Here is a 24,539-nt window from a genome sequence, read left to right as displayed (position 1 = left end):
AAGGTTTATCTAGGCAGCAGAGAACCTAGATTCTAGCTGTTGATTGGTGGCTGCATATATATTTTTTTAACATATTTAAATAGTGTTCTTTCATATGAATAATTTTTAATTATTTTAGAGTTTAATGTCCCTCTAAATGTCTGTTTAGTTACATGGGTAAAAAAAATAGAAATCTTTGTTAATTTACTATATATGACAAAAATTAAAGATGCAATTTAAATATTTATTTTATATTTATACAAATATATATATATATATATATATATATATATATATATATATATTAACCTAAAAAGCATCTCCTTTTATTATTAATGGCAAATGACTCCATGCTTCTGAGAACAGATTGTGTATGTACACCCCTTTCTGTCACCAACAACACAAACACCTAACAAGAGGATAATCACAAAGGGGTTAATGCAAAATCTCCTGAACTGACAAAGTGGCATTTAAAAAACCCTTAAAATCTCTGAAGTCTTTCCTAGCCTGGTCACAGAATGATCAATCAACACAGTCATCCCTGTTCGAGGGCCTTACTGCAGTGCATCCTTGATTTCTTTGTCTTTCTGGATGTAGTTGTGACTGCACATGTATTATTGTTTTTTTCTGATGGATTCAGTTCCATTAGCACAAAAACACAACTTTAGAGACTTTAAAACCATTACCTATTTTTAAATACAAACTAAACGTATACCCTCTTGTAATGTATTTGTACTGTTTATTGTATTGTAATGGTGGCATGTTGCTTATATGGTAGATGCTAAAAAAATAGCATTATTGCCCCTCATTATACCAGTAAATAGCATGAATGCTTCGGGTAAATATTACACTTTTATTAAATGTCACATCAGCTTGTTCCATTAACACTTTTTAAAACATTTTTTGTATATTCTTTATCTCCATGTAGTCCTAACCCTTTCTACAAGTAAATATTTTAAATAGCTTCTTTTGTTATAGTGACAATTCCAGTTTGGTCAGATTTAACCCTAAACTGACCAACATTCCTTATAAGAAATAGCAGAGCCATCTGTTGACAGTGTCTGTAGGTTTTGGTAGAAGGAGATAATTTCCAACTGTTTCTGTCTAGACTAGAAAATATACATAGTGGAAATTCGATAGCTTGGGTTCCTTATTTTTTGGTTTAAGAATTATAGTACTTTTGAGAAATCTGTTTCAGTGTTAATACAGTTCTAAACTTAACAGCAGCCCTTCAAACCATTGCACAGATAGATCAAATATTTTGTATAATCCTACACAATTCAACATAATAAAGCACCCGTAGGCACAGGTAAACAGATACAACTGCATAAGGCTATAGTAGAACATCTCAGATAATTAAATACATGAATGCATATTTGTACCACTGGCTTGTTTTGTGCAGGGCTAGAGCCTAAAGGGACAATAGTTACAACAAATTCTGTTGTTTTGCTACAGAATCACACATCAGCCAAGTCTAAACAAATTTAAAACAAACTAATATATTTTTGCTGTAATTATTTTTCAATAGCTAAACTCCACCCCCTGCTTGCCTCATTTTGAGGAGCCAATCTGAGTCTGCAGCTGACAAGGACAGTCACGGTTATATTGTTACTATAGAGTGCATTGTTATGTAGTTCTCAGCTGGCAAACCCAACTATAGAAATACAAGTAGTAGTTGAAAAGTCTGCAGTGTGCTTCTTTTAGTTATGAGAATAATAAAATCCATAATTTTCAGAGCTAAAGTACATAAAAATGGCCCAATATAAATAACAAAAAGTATATTGCACAGCTGTTTTACTGTGCATAACTAAACATTTTATATTAAAATCTCAATAAATGCTTTTAACAAGATTAGTTTGTGTATGCACATCTCTAAGTGGGATGGTGATACTCAGACTAGTCTAGAGACTGCTTTTTGTATAAAGTTCAGGTGTGTTAAAGAAGCCATTATGCTCATAAGCAACTCTGTAACATGAACCCTTATTCAACTCTTGCAGCCCACATAGCCACAAAAATAAAAATGATATAGACCTTAGTACATTTTATGATTCCTTCAATCCCTTCTGTTGTTTTCTAGCCTTTGTAGCCCTCTCTATAACCAGTAAATAGAATCTGCCCACAACACAGTTGCTGTTGCCACCCTACACTGCTCCAAATGTGCATAGTCTCAAGTTGGCATTCAAAACTCTCTTACTACCTCCAATGATTTATTGCACAATCAAAAGTTGTTGGAGAAAATCAAACACCCAAGCTCAGTCAGTAGAGCATAAATCCCTAGTGAGGTGCGCTTATGTAAAGCGAAGAGACCGCAGGTGGATCTTGAGAACTCAGGCAGCACTTCCAATACAAAATGACGTGATAAGAAATCCTGTTGAAGACAGAAAAAGAGAGAGGCGCCTCTCTCTTTTTCTGTCTTCAACAGGATTTCTTAAAACACCCAAGCTGTTGTTTAGAGAGCTCTTAATTTCACCTCTATTGATTAGTTAACAACCCTTAATCATTGCTTCATTGGCACAATATCTCTACAAGAATATCCATGTTATATATATATTGCCCCAGCAGATCATTAGCAGGTTTCATCCTTGGCCGCTGCTTTGTCCATTACTGCGTAGAGGCTAGTATTATATCTGATGTAATATATGTTATTGTTTAGTAATTAATAGTAATTTTTAATTAACGTGGTTAAATCTAGTTAATAGTGGACCATGAGCAGAAAACCAACAATTTTATAAATAATATAAATGTTATTCTACAAGAAAATCATAAATATTGAAAAAAATACCATCCCATAATCTAACCTATGACAAACATACAAAGCAAAAAAAAAAAAAGAGAGAAATTCCAGTTGGGTGTTTGCAGCTGAAGGGAAAAATTACTTTGACACTGAGTTGTTTAAAATGTATAATAAAAATAAGAATCCAAGCAAAGGCACAAATCACTTACTTTGATAAGTAATTGCTTTTAAACAAAAACAGCATATGAGTTAAATATGGAATGTCCACAATGTCTAACAGCAAGTGGTTCTGACACTTTCCAAAAGATAGTTACTGCGATTGGTGCATAAGAATGTTTGCCAACGAGCCAGTCTCTGCAAGTGCAAATAGGACTATACATTATTTCACCAGATAAGAAACAAAGACCTTTTAACAGGTGTGGATTATCATTTGGCAGGCATATTTCAGGAATCACTGCTGTGCTTTATCCATTTTAAATGAATTGCTTAAAATCACTTGTTTGACTGCAGAGCAAACACAGCAATGAGGAGGCTGGGGTCATCGGGAAGATGGAGCTGGGCCGTCTGAGGCATAACTAGGTGATTTGGATGTGGATAGACTGAGAAGCACAGTGGAGGAGAGGGGCAATTTTCACTCCCCCTCCATCAGCCCAACAAGCAATGACAGCACAAATGAAAACATTGAGGCTGTATTTGTACCCCCATGCACCAAAATAGAACTACCACAGCAATCATTAGGAAAGAATTATGTCTCAACTCCACTTTTTTTCTCTCTCAAAATAAAACGTTTTAATGATTCAGATAGGGCATGCAGTTTTAAACAACTTTCCAATTTACTGTTATCGTCAAATTTGCTTTGTTCTCTTTGTATTCTTTGTTAAAAGCTAAATCTAGGTAGGCTCATATGCTAATTTCTAAGCCCTTGAAGGTCGCCCCTCATCTGCATTTTGACAATTTTTTGCAGCTAGGCAGCGCTAGTTCAGTTGTGCCATGTAATAACATTGTGTTCACTACTGTGGAGTTATTTATAAGCAAGCACTGAATGGCTAAAATACAAGTCTATCAAAAGAACTGAGATAAGGGGGCAGTCTGGTATCAACTCCACTTTTTAAGACTCTTATGTGCTTACATGAATTATTTTTTAATTAAAAAGGGAAATTAAAAAAATCTTGCTTTTTTTTCTTTTTGTAAAGTTGTGCTTTATACGACACTCAAAAAGTAAAATGTGAAATCTGGTTGAGATAATCTGCAGCAGTTTGAAAACCTAGATTACATATTTTGGCTTGTGTAGGGAGCATGGGACAAATCACATTTTTTTACACAAAAACAATGTAAAACATTTCAAGGAAACAGGAAGTAACGTGATCATTGATGAGATCATGTGACTTCAAACACTGGGATCGGATCATGGGGGACTACCTACGATGCTAGGCACATCCCTCAGTTGGATTTTACGTTTTGCAAAAGCAGGAGAGAGCAGTATGCCTGAAAAAAATAGGACATTCCATGCCGTCCTCATGCCGTCCTAATAATGTTAAAACCCAGTGCTTTTAGGAGGGCATGGGACATCCTAAAGGTGTCTAGGGGTTATAGTTTTAAAATCAAAAGTAGTCACAGTCACTGTTTTTTAGCTGTGTACACTCAGGTCAATATTTTTAGGCTTTTGAAATCTATGGTTGTTTGTTATGGGTGCGTTTTTGTGAGGGACTGTTAGTATATTGGATTTATTACATGTAGAGCACATATTGTTTATTCTATTTTGATGTTATACTCTTAGAGAAGTAAAGTGGGAAATATCTTTAAGAAACAAGATGTTCTTATTTTGGTTGAGAGCTTTTATGTACCTCATTTAAATAATCTTAAAAATTATTCTCTAAAAAGTACCCATTTTCAGTTGTTTTTAAATTGTTTTCATCACTTTCATGACCCTTTATATTTTGTGTTTTCTAGTAGAAGCTCAGTATGAAAAAATGTATTTACTTTACACATATTGTTCATACTACACATAAACAAGTGCTATCAGAAAATAACCATTGGCTAGAACAAATTTGCATCACTGTTTGATACAAAATACATGATTTGTCAAACACTGAAAATACATTGGCAAATATCTGTACATTTTAGATGTCTACCAATAGTGTTGGGAAAAAGAACATCTACCATATAACCCAGTAGCCTAATGTGCAGATATTACACAGTTTATCAGGAAACCCATAATTTACCCAATTCGTTGTTGTTCCAGGGTATCCACCTTCTCAGCTCTTTTGATAACCTCCAAGATAATGTCTATTTCCTTCTGTTCCAGACTTTGATTCTTCCTTTGTTTGTCTGTTTGAAAAGTATGAACAGACCATCCTGTATGCAACCTACAAGATAAAAAAAAAGTATTTTCTTGCTTTCTCTACCAACTAAGAGGTTATTAAGATATGCAACAGTTTGACATCACTTCTGCTTCCATCAGTGGCAGAGGAAAAGGGGAATTTGTGAAGTGTGAGACACAATGCATTAACAGCTGAAAGTCAGATTATGGGAAGAGTCTTTAAATTGTGACAGACCATAAGAGAAAGTGAGCTGGAGGAGTTTTAATTAAAAAAATAAGGTAAATGCATACAGAAAGAGAAGCAGTCTACAATGAATGAACAGCAGCTCAGTAGCTTGTTCTATCGTGAGTTTACACATAGGAGTAGCCTCATTTAGCTCAATTGTGCTATTCACAGAGAGAACTTTCCTGGAGTATATCAGTCTGATCCTGTCTAGCAACGTCAGTCCAACCCCAAAATACCAGGCAATCCTCCTCTGAACAAGGAACATGGAAACGTCAGACAAATGTGTTAGCCTTCTTGGGCCTCATCAGTGAAGTGCAGCCATATTCCTCTAAGCACACTGGGCAAGGAGTCCACTTCTGGTTTCCCCCCATCACCCTTAGGGAGACTTTCCCAGGGTTATAATACAAATGCATACAGAAAGAGAAGCAGTCTACTTGAAACGAACAACAGCTTGGTAGCGTGTGCTATGGCGAGTTACCACCTAGGAGCAACCTCTTTTAGCCAAATTGTGCTTTTCACAGAAGAGAACTTTCAGTCTGATCCCACCTAGCAAGGTCAGTCCAGATAAAAAACAAATACCAGGGAACCTCCCATGAACAAGGAACATGGCAACTCCAGGCAATTGTTTTAGCCTTCTTTGGGCCTCATCATTGAGGTGCTGTAAGACCTACGCTATACCTTTAAGGAAATTAGCTTCCCTCCTTTCTTCCGCTATTTATAGCCCCGCCTGATTTTCAGTCTTTGCTGGATTATTGAAGCTGTTAGCTTTACCTACCTTTGCTCCTCATCTATTTCAGCTATCTTTGTGGATTCTTCCGCTTATGGATTTCTTTCTTCAGTGTGTCTCCTCTTCACATCGGACACTCTGACAGCTGACGTCATCAGCTACGGATGGACTGTGTCTTTCTTCCTCTGCACACGCTGCCTCCATGCTCTGCAGCAGCGTCTCCTGATTACAACTCCACTGGAAGTCTGCAATTTCTCTGCTATACATTTGTCCTCTGGAAGGCTGATTGTTTCCTTACCAGCTAACGTTTATGGTACCAACTTAAGATGTATGTAGATATAGCGCCTGGACCCACTGTTACCTGTGGCTTTGAACAAAGGCTACCTAGCTAGCTAATGAATAAGACAATATTTATGTGGTATGTTCAAAGCGCCAAAAAGGCAAGGTATTCTGTATTAAAGGGACAGTCTAGGCCAAAAAAAACTTTCATGATTTAGATAGAGAATGTAATTTTAAACAATTTTCTAACTTACTTTTATCACCAATTTTGCTTTGTTCTCTTGGTATTCTTAGTTGAAAGCTTAACCTAGGAGGTTCATATGCTAATTTCTTAGACCTTGAAGGCCACCTCTTTTCAGAATGCATTTTAACAGTTTTTCACCACTAGAGGGTGTTTGTTCATGTATTTCATATAGATAACACTGTGCTCTTGCACGTGAAGTTATTTGGGAGCAGGCACTGATTGGCTAAGCTGCAAGTCTGTCAAAAGAACTGAAATAAGGGGGCAGTTTGCAGAGGCTTAGATGCAAGGTAATCACAGAGGTTAAAAGTATAATAATATAACTGTGTTGGTTATGCAAAAATGGGGAATGGGTAATAAATGGATTATCTATCTTTTAACAATAAATATTCTGGTGTAGACTGTCCCTTTAAATCTATGGCCTCTATTTAACAAAGTCTGCCGGACCTCACTGAATGCGGAGAGCAATACGCTCTCCGTATTCAGCATTGCACCAGCAAGCTCACAAGAGCAGCTGGTGCAACGCCGCCCCCTGCAGACTCGCGGCCAATGGGCCACTAGCAGGGAGGTGTCAATCAACCCTATCATACTCAATCTGGGTTGATTTCCGTCGATGTCTGTCCGCCTGCTTGGAGCAGGCGGACAGGTTATGGAGCAGCGGTCTTTGTGACCGCTGCTTCATAACTGCTGTTTCTGGCGAGTCTGAAGGCTCGCCAGAAACACATGCCCAGAAGCTCACTACGGAGCTTGTTAAATGGGCGCCTATGTCTCTGGTGTTGTGATAAAGAGCTAATCGCGAGTTCAGAGTGATTATAAAAGGAGATGAATAATTTATTACATATAATAATTTCCTTACAATATGTGGTGTGTGTCCATACTAGACTAATTAAAATGGATTATAAATATAAAACATAAAATATAAATAGTAAAACCAATTCAGCAGCTACTGCACAATGATAATGTTAAAACAATAACGCCTAGATTTAGAGTTTTGCGGCCAAAGGGGTGCATTAGCTACGCATGTTTTTTTTCCCCCCGCACCTTTTAAACAACGCTGGTATTTAGAGTTCTCTGAAGGGCTGAGCTAGGCTCCAAAAAGGGAGCATACAGGCATATTTACCACCACTGAAACTCTCAATACCAGCGTTGCTTACGGACGCGGCCAGCTTAAAAAATTCCCCCATAGGAAACAATGGGGCAGTTTGAGCTGAAAAAAAACCTAACACCTGCAAAAAAGCAGCGTTGAGCTCCTAAAGCAGCCCCATTGTTTCCTATGGGGAAACACTTTTTAAGTCTGCACCTAACACCCTAACATGTACCCCGAGTCTAAACACCCCTAGCCTTATACTTATTAACCCCTAATCTGCCGCCCCCGCTATCGCTGACCCCTGCATATTATTTTTAACCCCTAATCTGCCGCTCCGTACACCGCCGCAACCTACGTTATCCCTATGTACCCCTAATCTGCTGCCCCTAACACCACCAACCCCTATATTATATTTATTAACCCCTAATCTGCCGCCCCCAATGTCGCCGCCACCTACCTACAATTATTAACCCCTAATCTGCCGACCGGACCTCACCACTACTCTAATAAATGTATTAACCCCTAAAGCTAAGTCTAACCCTAACCCTAACACCCCCCTAAGTTAAATATAATTTTATTCTAACAAAATAAAATAATTCTTATTAAATAAATTAATCCTATTTAAAGCTAAATACTAACCTGTAAAATAAACCCTAATATAGCTACAATATAAATAATAATTAAATTGTAGCTATTTTAGGATTAATATTTATTTTACAGGCAACTTTGTATTTATTTTAACTAGGTACAATAGCTATTAAATAGTTAATAACTATTTAATAGCTACCTAGTTAAAATAATTACAAAATAACCTGTGAAATAAATCCTAACCTAAGTTACAATTAAACCTAACACTACACTATCAATATATTAATTAAATAAACTACCTACAATTATCTACAATTAAATCAACTAAACTAAATTACAAAAAAAACAAACACTAAATTACAAAAAATAAAAAAAGAATTTTAAACTAATTACACCTACTCTAAGCCCCCTAAAAAAATAACAAAGCCCCCCAAAATAAAAAAAATGCCCTACCCTATTCTAAAATAAAAATGTAACAGCTATTTTACCTTACCAGCCCTTAAAAGGGCCTTTTGCGGGGCATGCCCCAAAGAAAACAGCTCTTTTGCATTTAAATAAACATACAATACCCCCCCAACATTACAACCCACCACCCACATACCCCTAATCTAACCCAAACCCCCCCTTAAAAAACCTAACACTAAGCCCCTGAAGATCTTCCTACCTTGTCTTCACCACGCCGGGTATCACCGATCCGTCCAGAAGAGGCTCCGAAGTCTTCATCCTATCCGGCAAGAAGAGGTCCAGAAGAGGCTCCGAAGTCTTCATCCTATCCGGCAAGAAGAGGAGATCCGGACCGGCAAACATTTTCATTCAAGCGGCATCTTCTATCTTCTTCCATCCGGGGCGCGGAGCGGGACCATCTTGAAGCAGCCGACGCGGATCCATCCTCTTCTAACGACGTCCTAAGTCCGAATGAAGGTTCCTTTAAATGACGTCATCCAAGATGGCATCCCTCGAATTCCGATTGGCTGATAGGATTCTATCAGCCAATCGGAATTAAGGTAGGAAAAATCTGATTGGCTGATTGAATCAGCCAATCAGATTCAAGTTCAATCCGATTGGCTGATCCAATCAGCCAATCAGATTGAGCTCGCATTCTATTGGCTGATCGGAACAGCAAATAGAATAGAATAGAAGATACCGCTTGGATGAAGATGTTTGCCGGTCCGGATCTCCTCTTCTTGCCGGATAGGATGAAAACTTTGGACCCTCTTCTGGACCTCTTCTTGCCGGATAGGATGAAGACTTTGGACCCTCTTCTGGACGGATCGGTGATACCCGGCGTGGTGAAGACAAGGTAGGAAGATCTTCAGGGGATTAGTGTTAGGTTTTTTTAAGGGGGGTTTGGGTTAGATTAGGGGTATGTGGGTGGTGGGTTGTAATGTTGGGGGGGTATTGTATGTTTTTTTACAGGCAAAAGAGCAGAATTCTTTGGGGCATGCCCCGCAAAAGGCCTTTTTAAGGGCTGGTAAGGTAAAAGAGCTGTAAAATATTTATTTTCGAATAGGGTAGGGCATTTTTTTATTTTGGGGGGCTTTGTTATTTTTTTAGGGGGCTTAGAGTAGGTGTAAGTACTTTAAAATTCTTGTAATCTTATTTTATTTTTTGTAATTTAGTGTTTGTTTTTTTGTAATTTAGTTTAGTTTATTTAATTGTAGATAATTGTAGATAGTTTATTTAATTAATTCATTTATTGATAGTGTAGTGTTGGGTTTAATTGTAACTTAGTTTAGGATTTATTTTACAGGTAATTTTGTAATTATTTTAACTAGGTAACTATTAAATAGTTATTAACTATTTAATAGCTATTGTACCTGGTTAAAAAAAAATACAAAGATGACTGTAAAATAAATATTAATCCTAAAATAGCTACAATATAATTATTTGTTATATTGTAGCTATATTAGGGTTTATTTTACAGGTAAGTATTTAGATTTAAATAGGAATAATTTATTTAATAAGATTTATTTTATTTCGTTAGATTTAAATTATATTTAATTTAGGGGGGGTGTTAGGGTTAGGGTTAGACTTAGCTTTAGGGGTTAATACATTTATTAGAGTAGCGGCGAGGTCCGGTCGGCAGATTAGGGGTTAATACTTGAAGTTAGGTGTCTGCGATGTTAGGGAGGGCAGATTAGGGGTTAATACTATTTATTATAGGGTTTGCGAGGTGGGAGTGAGGCGGATTAGGGGTTAATACATTTATTATAGTAGCGGTGAGGTCCGGTCAGCAGATTAGGGGTTAATAATTGTAGGTAGGTAGCAGCGACATTGGGGGGGCAGATTAGGGGGTAATAAATATTATGTAGGGGTCGGCGATGTTAGGGGCAGCAGATTAGGGGTACATAGGGATAATGTAGATTGCGGCGGTGTGTGCGGTCGGCAGATTAGGGGTTAAAAAAATTTAATAGAGTGGCGGCGATGTGGGGGGCCTGGGTTTAGGGGTGCATAAGTAGTTTATGGGTGTTAGTGTACTTTAGAGCACTGTAGTTAAGAGGTTTATGAACCAGCGTTAGCCCAGAAAGCTCTTAACTCCTGGCTTTTTTCTGCGGCTGGAGTCTTGTCGTTAGATTTCTAACTCTCACTTCAGCCAAGACTCTAAATACCGGCGTTAGAAAGATCCCATTGAAAAGATAGGATACGCAATTGACGTAAGGGGATCTGCGGTATGGAAAAGTCGCTGCTGGAAAGTGAGCGTTAGACCCTTACCTATAAAACTCTAAATACCAGCGGTAGGACAAAACCAGCGTTAGGACCCCCTAACGCTAGTTTTGACGGGTAACGCAGAACTCTAAATCTAGGCGTAAGGGATTATACTTAGGTGAGTATACCCCGAACAGAGATAGTTGCAATAATATCAACAGTGGTGATCACAATAATATCAATAAGTGGACGTCATAAATAAATGCACCCGCATAAAAAAGAAAAATTGTTAATTGTGTGAAAAATTATGTGAAAAAATTAAAAATGTTGTGAAAAATAGAAAAAATAAAAAAATTGTCAAATGTCAGATAAGGTGCAATCTTCTAACAAATAAAGATGCAGTGTTCTGTTTGGGCCACAAAAAATATAACAAAATTATAACAAAATGTGTGTGGCAGTCAGTGTCACAATCCAAATAAATAATATCCCATTGATGTTTAACAAAGGATAGTGAAAAAACTATGTTTAAAAGTTTAAAAACAAACTTGTTTCCTGATGATGAAGAATCCAGTGATGGTGATCCTGGTCACTATATGGTTATCAATAATTTGAAGGGTTAAGTCCAAGTAATTCACACTTACTCTATTAAAGACCCCAGTGAATTTTAGACCCATTTCATTGTTATTACAAAAGTCAATGAATTCATGAAACAGTGTATCATCAACTGCAGGTGCCAGCAGTGGACGAACCAGAGGAGATCCAAAGGACAGGCCGAACAAAAACAAGAAAAATTATTCCAAAAGAGAAAGAAGAAAGAGAAGATGGAGAAGCAAAAGGTCAAGCAAAGAACAAAAAGAAGAAGTGAAGTTACCAATTGAGTCATCTGATAAAGAGACTTTATCTCCATCCTCTTATGATTTAAGTGTGGTCAATATTTCGGACTACTCATTATCTAAAGAGGAAATTAAAGTCTTATCAAAAGGACTTGGGTTTGCACCTACTAACAAATTCTCAAGCTTCAATACATTATTAGATGTGAATAAATTTGTGCGCAAATTGTCTCTCAAAAGGTTTTTTGCACAGAATAGAGTTAATGATATACCTCCAAACAAAAATGTAGTAAGTCTTCAACATAATCCTGATGTCTCTCATTTAGCATTTCAGGATGCATGTGCTTTAACCACTCTAGAAGATCTATACTCAGACAGCTATAACAATCAGGATTCCAATCCTCATTCAGTACCAAGACCCAATAAACATAATTCTGAGTTTTATCCAAAGAATTCTAGGGGGCCTTTAGTAAATGCATTTCAAAAAGCAGTTCAGGCAGACATATTGCGCCTAGAAAGAGATACTGACAATAATGCTGCCTCCCCTAATCTCACATATAGAGAAAGACTAGCTGTTAAGTCTTTAAGTGACAACAATAACATTGTAATTCGTAATTCTGATAAGGGAGGCAGCATTGTGGTCATGAACAAGACTAGCTATTTCAGTGAAGCTTACAGACAGCTGTCTGATAGAGGCACATATCGTCTATTGAGTAGCAATCCTACTAATATTTTCAAACATAGCCTTAAACAACTAATTGCTGATGGAATTACCTTGGGAGTTTTTAAAGAACAAGATATGAATTCCCTGCTACCTGAAAATCCAATATGTCCCGTATTCCATCATGTACCTAAAATACATAAGAGTCTAGATTCTCCACCGGGTAGACCCATAGTGGCTGGTATTGGCTCCTTGTTTGAACCATTAGGAGAATGGTTAGATTCTATACTTCAGCCTATTGCCACTTCACAACTTAGTTACCTTAGAGATAGTTCACATCTCCTAAATACATTAGATAACATTAATTGGCAATCTAACTTCACTTGGGTCGTCATAGACATAACCTCCTTATATACCTCTATCCCGCAAAGTTTGGGTATACAGGCAGTTGAATTTTTCTTGCATAGGGACTCTAATTTGGAATCCCCTATTATTGAATATGTTTGTGAGGTATTGAGATTTCTTTTGTCACATAATTATTTTTTATTCGACAACCAATATTATTTACAAACATGTGGCACAGCCATGGGGGCTAAATATGCACCCTCATTTGCCAATATTTTTGTTGCCTGGTGGGAGTTATTATATGTGTATACGCCAACGAACCCTTGGTGTGAAGACATAGAATTACTGGTACGCTATATAGATGACCTTCTTTTCATAGTCAAAAAACCAGTTGATGATACACTGTTTCATGAATTCATTGACTTTTGTAATAACAATGAAATGGGTCTAAAATTCACTGGGGTCTTTAATAGAGTAAGTGTGAATTACTTGGACTTAACCCTTCAAATTATTGATAACCATATAGTGACCAAAACATTCAGAAAGACCACAGCTGGCAACACAATACTCCACGCCACTTCTCAACATCCACAACATCTTATCGAATCTATACCCAAATCACAATTTTTAAGACTCAGACGCAATACCAAATCTGATGAGATCTATGAACAACAGTCCATAGAACTCAGAAATAGATTAACTAGAAGAGGCTATAAGTTTCAGAAGTTAGAAAAATGCAGAAAAATGGTTAGCACTCATCATCAAAATGTTTTATACACTAGGCCTAAGGAAAACAGCTTTGAAGACTCAATAGTATTCACGACTGAATACAGTCAGCAGTATCAGGATATAATTAATATCTTAAAAAAGCATTTACCAATACTGGCCACTGATGATGTACTTGGTGAATATATTCATAAATTTAGATTTGTCCCAAAAAAGTCTAAAACACTGGGTCAAATACTATCTCCTAGTATGGTTAAGAATACACCCCAAGGTACCTCAAAAAACTGGTTGTCCAAAAAAGGCACTTATAAATGTGGGGTCAAAATATGCTATGCGTGTCCTAACATCCTACAGGGTGACACTTTTCACTGCTCTGCTGATAACAACATTTATAAGATAGACTTTTATGCCAATTGTTCCACTCAATATGCGGTTTACCTACTTACATGCAAACTTTGTTTCTGCCAATATGTAGGTATGACATCACGCAATGTCAGAACCAGATTCAATGAACATATTAGGGACACTAAAAACTATGAATCTGATTCTGCTGTTGCCAACCATTTTAATTATGTTCATTTTTCTAATCAAGCGGAATTGGCTTTGCAAATCATAGACATAGCAATAGTTCCCCCTAGAGGAGGTAATAAGTCCAAGATATTAGAGAAGAAAGAATTATATTGGATTTTAAAACTTAAAACACGCCATCCTACTGGCATGAATAGGGAATGTGATATCAGTTATTTTATTGATAACTAGACTATGTTTGGTTATCAATGCCTGATATCTATGGCTTGAAATTAGCCGCTCATTTGCCTTTTCACCTTTTCTTAGGTTAACATTACTGTGCTTCAGCAAATTGTATCATGTCTAACAATAGTTTTTCCTCTAGCTAAAATATAGAAAACCATATAGAAACCAAATTATCTAAGCTTTTTCTTAATATAAGGTACACATTCCTTTATCTTAGAAAATTAAAGTATATATATTTTTTGATTTAGCTTAACTTTTTTCAATATTTGGTTTTCGAATTTTGTATCTTGATGCATGTAATAGCTTTATTATTAGCTCCTACATTCTGTGACTGTGTACACTGTAATTTTGTTTACCAATTGTTGATTTCAATTGTCCTGAATCTACTCAGCACTATCTATGTTTTTAACCTGTTTTTATTTGGCTGCTGAAGGGTTAACCTTTTTTCTGATTAGCCTATAAATAGTCTAGGTTGTAACATAGACAACAGTCTATGAGTAAGCGCCACTAGGGGGCGCGAAACGCGTAAGACCTTGTTTGTGCTGTTTCCCCTGCCTGTCAGTCTGCCTTTTAACATGGCTAAGTGCCTCTAATAAAGACTTTTGTTTTTTACCATTTTTGCTTGTGGGTCTGAGTAGTAGTGCCTGCCGCCTCCTCTTCCTCGATATTGTTTTACGGGCTAATCCTCCGTTTTTTTGGCTACGGCACTCCGTGAGTATCCTGGGGACTTTACAGTGACCTTCTCCTAAGGTTTGCACTTCCGGTTCACTCCGAGGACGCTATAGCTGCGATTACCTTCTTACCCTCACGCATTTATTTATGACGTCCACTTATTGATATTATTGTGATCACCACTGTTGATATTATTGCAACTATCTCTGTTCGGGGTTTACTCACCGAAGTATAATCCCTTATTGTTTTAACATTATCATTGTGCAGTAGCTGCTGAATGGTTTTACTGTTTATATTTTATGTTTTATATTTATAATCCATTTTAATTAGTCTAGTATGGACACACACCACATATTGTAAGCAAATTATTATATGTAATAAATTATTCATCTCCTTTTATAATCACTCTGAACTCGCTATTAGCTCTTTATCACAACACCAGAGACATAGATTTAATACAGAATACCTTGCCTTTTTGGCGCTTTGAACATACCACATAAATATGGTATCAACTTTCTAAGGACTAGGATATTATACATTCACCTTGTCATTGTGTTCTGTGTATTATTGCCTATTCTATATTGCAGAGTTATTATAAGGCTCTTCCTCTCTCTGACAATCAGTGTTTAAGTACCTCATATTCCATTGGGGGATATTATTTTTTGGGCTATATTTAGACAGAGTGACAAACCTGTATTTTAGCAACATCTTGGTTTGTCACACTGTCACAAAACCACCATCTTTTGGAGTTAAAATAACTTGTTATCTATAGAATATTGTAGTATCTTACAGGTGCAGCCATTTTGCACTAAGCACATTAGGCAAGGATTCCACGTCTGGTTTCCCCCATCACCCTTCGGGAGACTTCCCCAGAGTCATATTACAAATGCATACAGAAAGAGAAGAGGTCTACTAGAAATGAACAACAGCTTAGTAGCTTTTTCTATGGTGAGGAGTGGGGCTGAAGTGGGGACCATTAAGTCATAATGCATCAGAGAGGTTGTGCCTGAGGGCCTGATGATCTAAAACCTTGCACTTTCAGATGCAGATTTTTATGCTGACCCTCGCAGGAGCTCCACTGGTGGAATTTTTGTAAAAAGTGTCTGCCAATGTGAGTGGCGAGATGTCTCCTATTGAAATTAATGGGGCTCATTGGAAACAGTGGCACTTCCAATGCAAGGAGGAAGCAGTATGGCTGTGGGGGTCAGCATAACAAGGAGCTGCTGAGCTTACAGGAGTCGTCCTCTGAATTGTTTTGGGGGGGATCCGAAGGAGAGGCCGCAAGCAGAGAAGGGGGCGGTGGCATCAGAAGCACAGGAATTACCAGTGCTGAGGGCAACAAGAGGGGCTGTGTGATGAACCGGAACCAAAGAACACACTGACAGTGAATGTGAGTACTGAAACATTGATGGCAAATGAACAGGATGACAAGGGACTGTCTTTTTGCCCCCGGCAGGACTGCGATATGTTTGAGCTCCGCTAAGACTTACACAAATGTTTCCAGACTAAAAAGTTGAAAAGCTTTTTCTCAGATCAAGAGTCAATTGTGAAATATGATGGTGCTTATGATAATACTATAAAGTTATCCACAGTGGCTACGTAATAAAAGTGTGTTTGCACCTATGCATTTTGACCACAGTGTGCAGACATATATTGATTTGGTTGAACAGGATATAGATCACCTTGAAAAACAGCTTAAATGTAAAAAATCTAAATATCTTTTCAAAAATAACTTTACAAAAAAAAAAAGAAATGCAATAGTCAGTCTAAAGAATAGAACAGATCTGGTCATTAAGGGGGTGGACAAGGGGGGAGCCATAGTGCTCCAGAGTAAGGAGTTTTACATCAATGAGATTAGATCGCAGTTGAGGGACCCTGGTGTATATAAACTTCTACAAAATAATCCTATTGGGCTTATTAGAAAAGAGTTAAAAAGTTGTGTATTGAGAGCATCAAAAAATGGTGTGATAAAACAGGATGTGGCAAAGTTTTTGTTAGACACAAAAGAGATAACACCAGTGTAATACACCCTACCATAAATACATAAGGACCGACAGTAAGGGCCACCCCAGGCCACCCTATTGTGGCTGGAATTGGCTCTATTCTGTCTAACTCATCAACTTTTCTAGATAAGTTTTTGAGACCCTTTGTTTTATCTAATTCTGATATCAGGGATACTTTGTTAATAAGATACAGGATTCACCTCTAGAAAAGAACAAGGGTATTCTCGTCAGTATGGATGTAGTCAGTCTGTATACGTCAATCACACATGAGGCATGAATAGGAGCCATTAAGAAAGTTTTGATTGACCAGAAGGGTATCAATGATACACAGAGAAGCTTCATTATTGATTTTTTAGGAATTGTACTTAGGTGCAATTGCTTTTTATTTTAGGATGATTACTACTTGCAGTTACAAGGAACTGCTATGGTTTCCAATGTCGCCCCTACATATGCAAATATTTTTATGAATGTATTTGGAGAATACTTAATTTACAACCATCCATTTTTTATTAAATAGAACAGGGAGGAAGTAGAACATAATAGGTTTCTATACTTGTAATACTGAGTTTGCAGTATATCTGATTAAGTATCCCTGTGGGTGGGGCTATGTAGGGGAGACCACCCGCAAAGTTAGGGAAAGAATGAATCAGCATAAAAGTAACATCAGAACTAAAGTATTGGATGCACCAGTGGTGAATCATTTTATTAATGCAGGACATAGCTTGAGTCAATTGAGGATCCAAATATTAGAGCAGGTCTGTTGTCCTAGGAGAAGGGGCAATAGAGATACCCTTTTAAAACAGAAGTATATTGGATTTGGGAGTTGTGTACACTATCCCCTGGTGGTATGAATAGGGAGTTAGACTGGGCTGTGTCCAACTAAAGAGAAATAAGAATCTGATATAGGATCATTGATTGGCATTTATAGAGTATTTTAACGCTGATAGGGACTAAGTTGAGCCACTGCTTATTCAAAAAAAGTAGTGATTAGGAATAGGATAGGATGATAAGTAATTTAGTGGGAAAAGATGGCTGGGATCTAATTGTTTAATTAGTAGCAAGATGTGTGAGGGGAGGGGTTTAGGGGTATTTAAGTAATGTTTTGCAGTACACATGATTAAGGACTTTGGTCCGAAACGTTGTGTTTTATTGTCTTTGGTTTAATAAACCTTTAGAAATATTGGTGGTGCTGCTGCATTCTTTTCTTATGGTGCTCACTGGAAAGGGACACTTTGCTTTGTAGAGCAAAGTTAACAGTGAGCAGGGGCGCACTTTAAAAAGTAAATCCTGCAGCCAATATAAATCACATTATGCTGCTTTCTGTGTATAGCATCTTACAATCAGAAGACATTTTGAATAAAGTTCCAAAAAAAAAAAGAAAAAAGGATGCAATTGTAGCACTCTATGCCCAGACTTTAAAACATAACTTTTGTTACAATTAACTGTAAGAAATGGGAATGTCTTTAAAAAATTAGAATGAAACTACAATTATTTCATAATGATCCTGGCATCTGTGTATGAAATTATTATTACATAGTGCCTTCAATTTTATTTTGTTATTGCTAGGATCATACATTTTGTACAGTACACTGGGGTATATTGTCCAAATTCTCTGCTCATATTTGTTGAGATGCAAATTATTGGTGACAAGTCAACAGGCCCAAGGATTATGTATAAGGAGCAACAGGATTATTTTGTGATTATATTATTGATCCATGGTATCCTATTATTACTGATATATGCTATATATTATTCATATGGGACTACTTCATGTTCAAAATAACCATCGTCAGAGTGCCAGTATCCATATTAATACTGTGTACAATACTTAAAGGGACCGTATACTATAAAATTGTTTTTCCCTTAATGTGTTTCCAATTACTTTTTTACCAGCTGCAGAGTATAAAATGTATGTGATTTGATTTTAAAGGTTTATTTGTGTATATGAATTAGCTGATTTTGTGTTTTGAGGCCACAACCTAAAAAAATGGGTTTCGCTTGTAGGTATAGTCAGATCTTATTACTTTATCACATTGTGTAAATATACCTGCTGCTTTATCTTATATCTGTCCAAAAACCAATCACTAATACTTGGGGAAAACAAAGGAAAATTAACATTAAAATTACCTTATCTCTTTTATAACCCACTGGGAGTGTAATTTCTTCTACTGGCTGTGTTAACACAGCTTGGCCTTGAGGCCAAAAACTTACAGGATGGGTGGGGATACCACAGGATAAATAAACTATTTCAAATGCCAATATAAGGGTAATGGAAATACTTGTAAACCATTGACTACACTCCAGCAGTTAAAGTGGATCATTGGAAACAAATTAAAGGGGAGAAAATGTTTGAGTAAACTGTCCCTTTAATAGGCTGCAAACCTTGGGTTGGTGCTGTATAATCACCAGTGATTGTGTTCAATCCATTATCAAACACCAAGCCTGGATCCTATTTAATATGGATATGTGCACACATACATATGTGTTATAAAAAACGATTAGACAGAGATGACAACCATGATATGTTTGAGGCTTGTGCACCCTAATTTGGATCAATTCCACTCACACTATTGTGATCAGAGCATCTTACAATCGCCTATTTTTTGCATGCATGTTTTTTATTAGGGTATTTAGTATTTTGAGAAAATATCGCCACCTTTTAGTTTGTGAGAAAAAACTGTGAGATCAGTAGTGTGAAAATCTTTTTAGAATTTACATTAGGATTGGAGAGAATTTCATGTACACTCATGGAATGCCCATGTTCAGCCCATTTTACGAAAAAACTATTACGCTTTTGTATTTTGCACTTATAACTATGAAGTGATTTTTGTACATCTAGTGCACTTATATTATGATTTATGATGTGCATATTTAATATGATTTATTCCTTTGCAATTTACATATTTTAAGTTTTTGATAAATACAATTTTTTTCTGTGTATTTTTGTATGAATGGTTCAATTATTCATTTTGTAACATTTGTAAATTACGAATTATATGGTACACTTTTTTAATGTATGCATCTTCTCCCCAAACAAAAATGCAGTATACGGTAGATAATTGGAAGTATCAAGTGATATCCTAACCTTAGCCTAAATTTGAAATGATTCAAGATTTTAAGGAAGCGCTAAAAAACTAAAATGGGATCCTTTGAAAATATATGCAAATATTAAAACATTTTATTGTTGGCAATACACATTAAAATAATTGACAAAATAAATTGGCAAATTTGGAATGAAAAAAAATGCTGCACTTATCTCTTGTGTGAGTTGGTTAAGTTCAAAACAAATGATTCCGTTCAGAAAAAAATAGTTATAAATAATAATCCAGAGCTATGTGTGTGATCCTTTTGTGTGAACTTCCAAGTCCTTATAGATATTTAGTTCCTGGGGAAGAGACTGTATCCTCGGGAGAAAAAAAAAACCATATATACTGTATATATTCCTCATGAAAATATTTTAAGTATTGGGCTTTAACCTTTAAACAGTATTACTACTATATACACTTATCTATTTTTTGGACTCAATTTTGTAAACATTTTTTGTACACATATCTTTAAACTTATTCACAAAGATTAATTATATTTTTCACAAGGAATATATATATATTTTTCTCACAAGGATACAATCTCTTCACCAGGAACTAACTTTTGTATAATGATCAGGAACTTCACACAAAAGGATCACACACATACTTCTGGACTATTATTTATAACTATTTTTTTCTGAACGGAATAATTTGTTTTGGACTTAACCATCTCACACAAGAGATAAGTGCAGCACTTTTTTCATTCCAAATTTGCCAATTTATCTTGTCAATTATTTTAATGTGTATTGCCAACAATAAAATGTTTTAATATTTGCATATATATTCAAAGGATCCCACTTTAGCTTTCTCAGCGCTTCCTTAAAATATTCTATCAAAAATGCAGTATTCGTCCATTAGCAGGACACTGTTTTCAGGGTAAAAAGTGGCTTTAGATCATTCTACCATGGATAAAGAAGTGATAGGACATGATACACTGTTACTTTCCAGACATGCTGAAGTGACGCTGCTCAGTGAAAGGACCGCAGACCCCGCAGGAACGGTAAGCGCCACACTAGTGGAACTTTCTATATGGATATAGAAGTACTGGAGAACATTCTTTAATAATCTCGCCAACTCAGAGAGCTTTAGATCATCTGGCCCTACGGGAGAGAACAAGGTTTCAGGGAGAGCCAGAAGGTTGAGGGAATGGGTTATGAAGAGGTCATGGATAGAAATGACCTTGTTATAGAGTGAGAGTTATAGAGTAATCAAGTGAAAGGGGTTTTGACTTAAAATAAACCAAAAAAATGGATTGGGAGAGATATCACCAGCTTGTATTAGCAATAGAGAGTGCCCTAGAATGAGGTACAGATTTGCAGTATTAAGAGGATCTTTGGGAAGGGGTGCAGGAAGGAGATAGTGAGCTTGAGAATGTGTGAAGTTCATGAGAGCAAAAGTAAAGTGAGGGTAGGAGAAATGGGACAATGAATGTTTCAGGTGAAGAGGGGGAAGGGGTAAATAAGGAATATAATTTGTTATAGAGACAGGTGGTAGCAAAAGGGAACATGAAAGGATGGAGTATTTTTACAATAGAATCAGGGAAACACAGGGAACAACAATATTCCAACAGTACATGCCTTTTGTATTATTGTTTGCTCTGTCCTTGCCCTTAACCCTGTTTTCACAAACCGTTTGTTACTGACAGCAAACAGGGATAAAAAAAAAAAAAGCTATGATTTAACCAGATGCTAGTAACACTCACAAAGCAGTTATTTTACCCTATTTGGCTGACAATAACACACAAAGTGATGAGTGTACCCCCTTGGCTGAGAGAAATCAAAAAGCAAAATTCTGTAACTTGCAAATGCTGCCAATCAGATAGTTGATCTAGCAAATTTGCAGAATGTGAAAGCCTAAGCCACAAATTTGCTTTTTTTTTTTTTGTCTATCTACGGAGTGTGTAACAATGTACATCTTTTTTTTTTTTTTTTTTAACAACAAAAGCAAAAAGTGTTAAATGTTCTATAAGATGAAATATGTAGACATTAGTCATAGAAAATGATATAACCCGTTAGTACCCCAATGTACCCTTTATATTTAGCTTTTTATTCAACATTTTGATCACAATTTGCCCTGCTCCAGTAAGTAACTTACTTGGCTCGGAGGGCTAGTTGACGATCGTTCGGACACACCCATTGATCGGTTCCGTTGCCAAATATTGTATCAGTCATAGTGAAGATCTGAAAATAAAAAAAAGAAACGTAATAAATATAAAATGTCTAGTTTCACAAAATCTAAAACCACAAACACAGACATAGTTGCACAATTGCAAACAATGCTCTGAAAAGTATCTAATTTTAAAATCTATTAGTTTTACACAATAATATTTTGACTGCAACTTAAATTACAACTGAATAGTTCAGTGAGAGGAAAAAAAGAATGTCTCAAAACAAAACCATATCAGTGACATTTGCCTGAACTGAAAAGGTTAGAGATTACTCATGATAAGATTGTTTAAGAGAACTTTCTTCTAATCTGTATTATAACCAAATTAATTGAAGTTGCATTGATTTTCTGTTTATAATGCCTCCGATTTTTCATGCCATTAAATATGACAAATTACTTTTTAAAGTAAAGGTTACATCACCAGACTTATTAGTTTACTGTGAAATCAAACAGCGGCGTTAATGGCATTTCATTGGAATATTGTATTAGAAATAGATTGTGAATTTTAGGAAAAATTGATTTAAAAACTATTTATTTAGTTAACAGCTCCATCTCTGTACATCACCCAACTGGAGAGTAAGATACACTAAAAATGTCAGTTTTGGGGGACTATAAAAGATTATTTATTTGGAGACTTTTATGGCTCCTGTAAAAACATAAGATAACTTTTTATGTTGTTCACTATGGTTGTTACATATGCATCGTGCAGCCCTCACTGAGTCAGTCTGGCGCATTGCCCTTCCCCAACTGAACAAATAATTGATTACATTTTTTTATATCAGTGTAATCCCAATACAGTAAATGGTGTGTGACCCCTTAAATTCTTAAATTGGGAATCTAGCCATAACTTTATAGCCAAGACCAACCTAAAATCCCCCTCAGGAAGGTGATTGCAATTGCTATATTGTTGGGGGAACGGGGGGGGGGAATATAAACACATGGTGCCAGTCTGGGAGAAGCTGTAGAATTGAAACTAAATTGATTATGAGAGTAGATGCAAGGGTTTAGGTGAACTGCCTTAACCCTTAAACTGCTGGACTGATCAATGTTGCTGAACCTGCCTGTTTGCTGACTACTCTACCTGTCTTCATCTGGGTGTATATACTTATGACCAGTGTTTCCTCTAAGGCCAGTTTTGTGAGCAGCCCAGCAGCGAAACAATTAATTATAGCATTTAGCAAACACTACACAATGCAGACTACAAGCTGTGGTTACCTTATTAACTGTTTCACTGCTGGGCTGTTCACAAAACTGGCCTTAGAAGGAACACTGCTTATGACCACCAGATATGATGTAAATTTGGCGCTTTTTTTCACAGGAAGTGGGAGGTATTGTTGTATTTTTGTACACTTTATAAGCATAGCACTTGTGTGTAATTATTGTTCTGAAGAAGGGTAAATATATCCCCAAAATGTCAATAAATCTGGCTTTATTCTTTGAAGCAAATCCTGGTCTGTTGCTGTTCTTTGGAATTGTGTGTGTATATATATATATATATATATATATATATACACATATACACATACACATACATACACATATATATACATATATATATATATATATATATATATATACACACACACACACATACATATACATACACACACACATACATGTGTACACACACACACATACATGTGTACACACACACACATATATATATATATATATATATATATATATATATATATATATATATATATATATATATATATATATACATACAAAACACGGAAGGGAACTGCACTCTCATACTGGACCGGTACACATCCCATGACCCTGCAACATGCTCAGCCCTGGGTGCCACTGGCACTCACAGGAAGCTGTGCTGCTCCCAGAGTCACAGGCAGTTAACCCCAGTCAGGTCTGGGTGCAAGAACCATAGGGAAAATTACAAAACAAATTATCACAACACACAGAGAAAACCCAGCACTCACTTGCAAGCTCTCAGCTAAGATTTAAAAGCAAAAATGGAAAGGTTAGTTACCGCATCTGGCCAAATGGGACAAGCCCAGGTACCGCGTCAAGGTCCTTTCCAACACCTGGGACCCTAAAACAGCCACACAATGCAAGCTTTCAAATCCAAACAAACTGAGAACAAGGGAAGGGTGCACAGGAATATGTAATCACCCTAGACATATACAAAACACGGAAGGGAACTGCACTCTGATACTGGACCGGGTACACATCCGATAACCCTGCAACATGCTCAGCCCTGGGTGCCACTGGCACTCACAGGAAGCTATGCTGCTCCCAGAATCACAGGCAGTTAACCTCAGTCAGGTCTGGGTGCAAGAACCATAGGGAAAATTACAAAACAAATTAATACAACACACAGAGAAAACCCAGCACTCACTTACAAGCTCTCAGCTAAGATTTAAAAGCAAAAATGGAAAGGTTGTGTGGCTGTTTTAGGGTCCCAGGTGTTGGAAAGGACCTTGACGAGGTACCTGAGCTTGTCCCATTT

The 24,539-nt window shown here is 36.6% G+C and overlaps 1 protein-coding gene across 1 annotated transcript in view; it reads right to left on the bottom strand.

Annotated features, from left to right (window-relative positions):
* Window positions 1-24,539, bottom strand: part of RPH3AL (rabphilin 3A like (without C2 domains)) — a 599,751-nt gene that overhangs the window by 469,122 nt on the left and 106,090 nt on the right. Inside the window, exons 3-4 of the mRNA XM_053707379.1 lie at window positions 21,998-22,083; window positions 4,936-5,079 (exon numbers count right to left, since the gene is read on the bottom strand). Of these exons, the coding sequence (XP_053563354.1) occupies window positions 4,936-5,079; window positions 21,998-22,083 (230 nt within the window). The remainder of the gene's footprint in view (window positions 1-4,935; window positions 5,080-21,997; window positions 22,084-24,539) is intronic.

This window comes from Bombina bombina, chromosome 3 (assembly GCF_027579735.1).
Source record: "Bombina bombina isolate aBomBom1 chromosome 3, aBomBom1.pri, whole genome shotgun sequence".
Lineage (NCBI taxonomy): Eukaryota > Metazoa > Chordata > Amphibia > Anura > Bombinatoridae > Bombina > Bombina bombina.
Note: the sequence above shows the minus strand (reverse complement) of the source record. Positions and strands in the feature narration are given on the sequence as shown.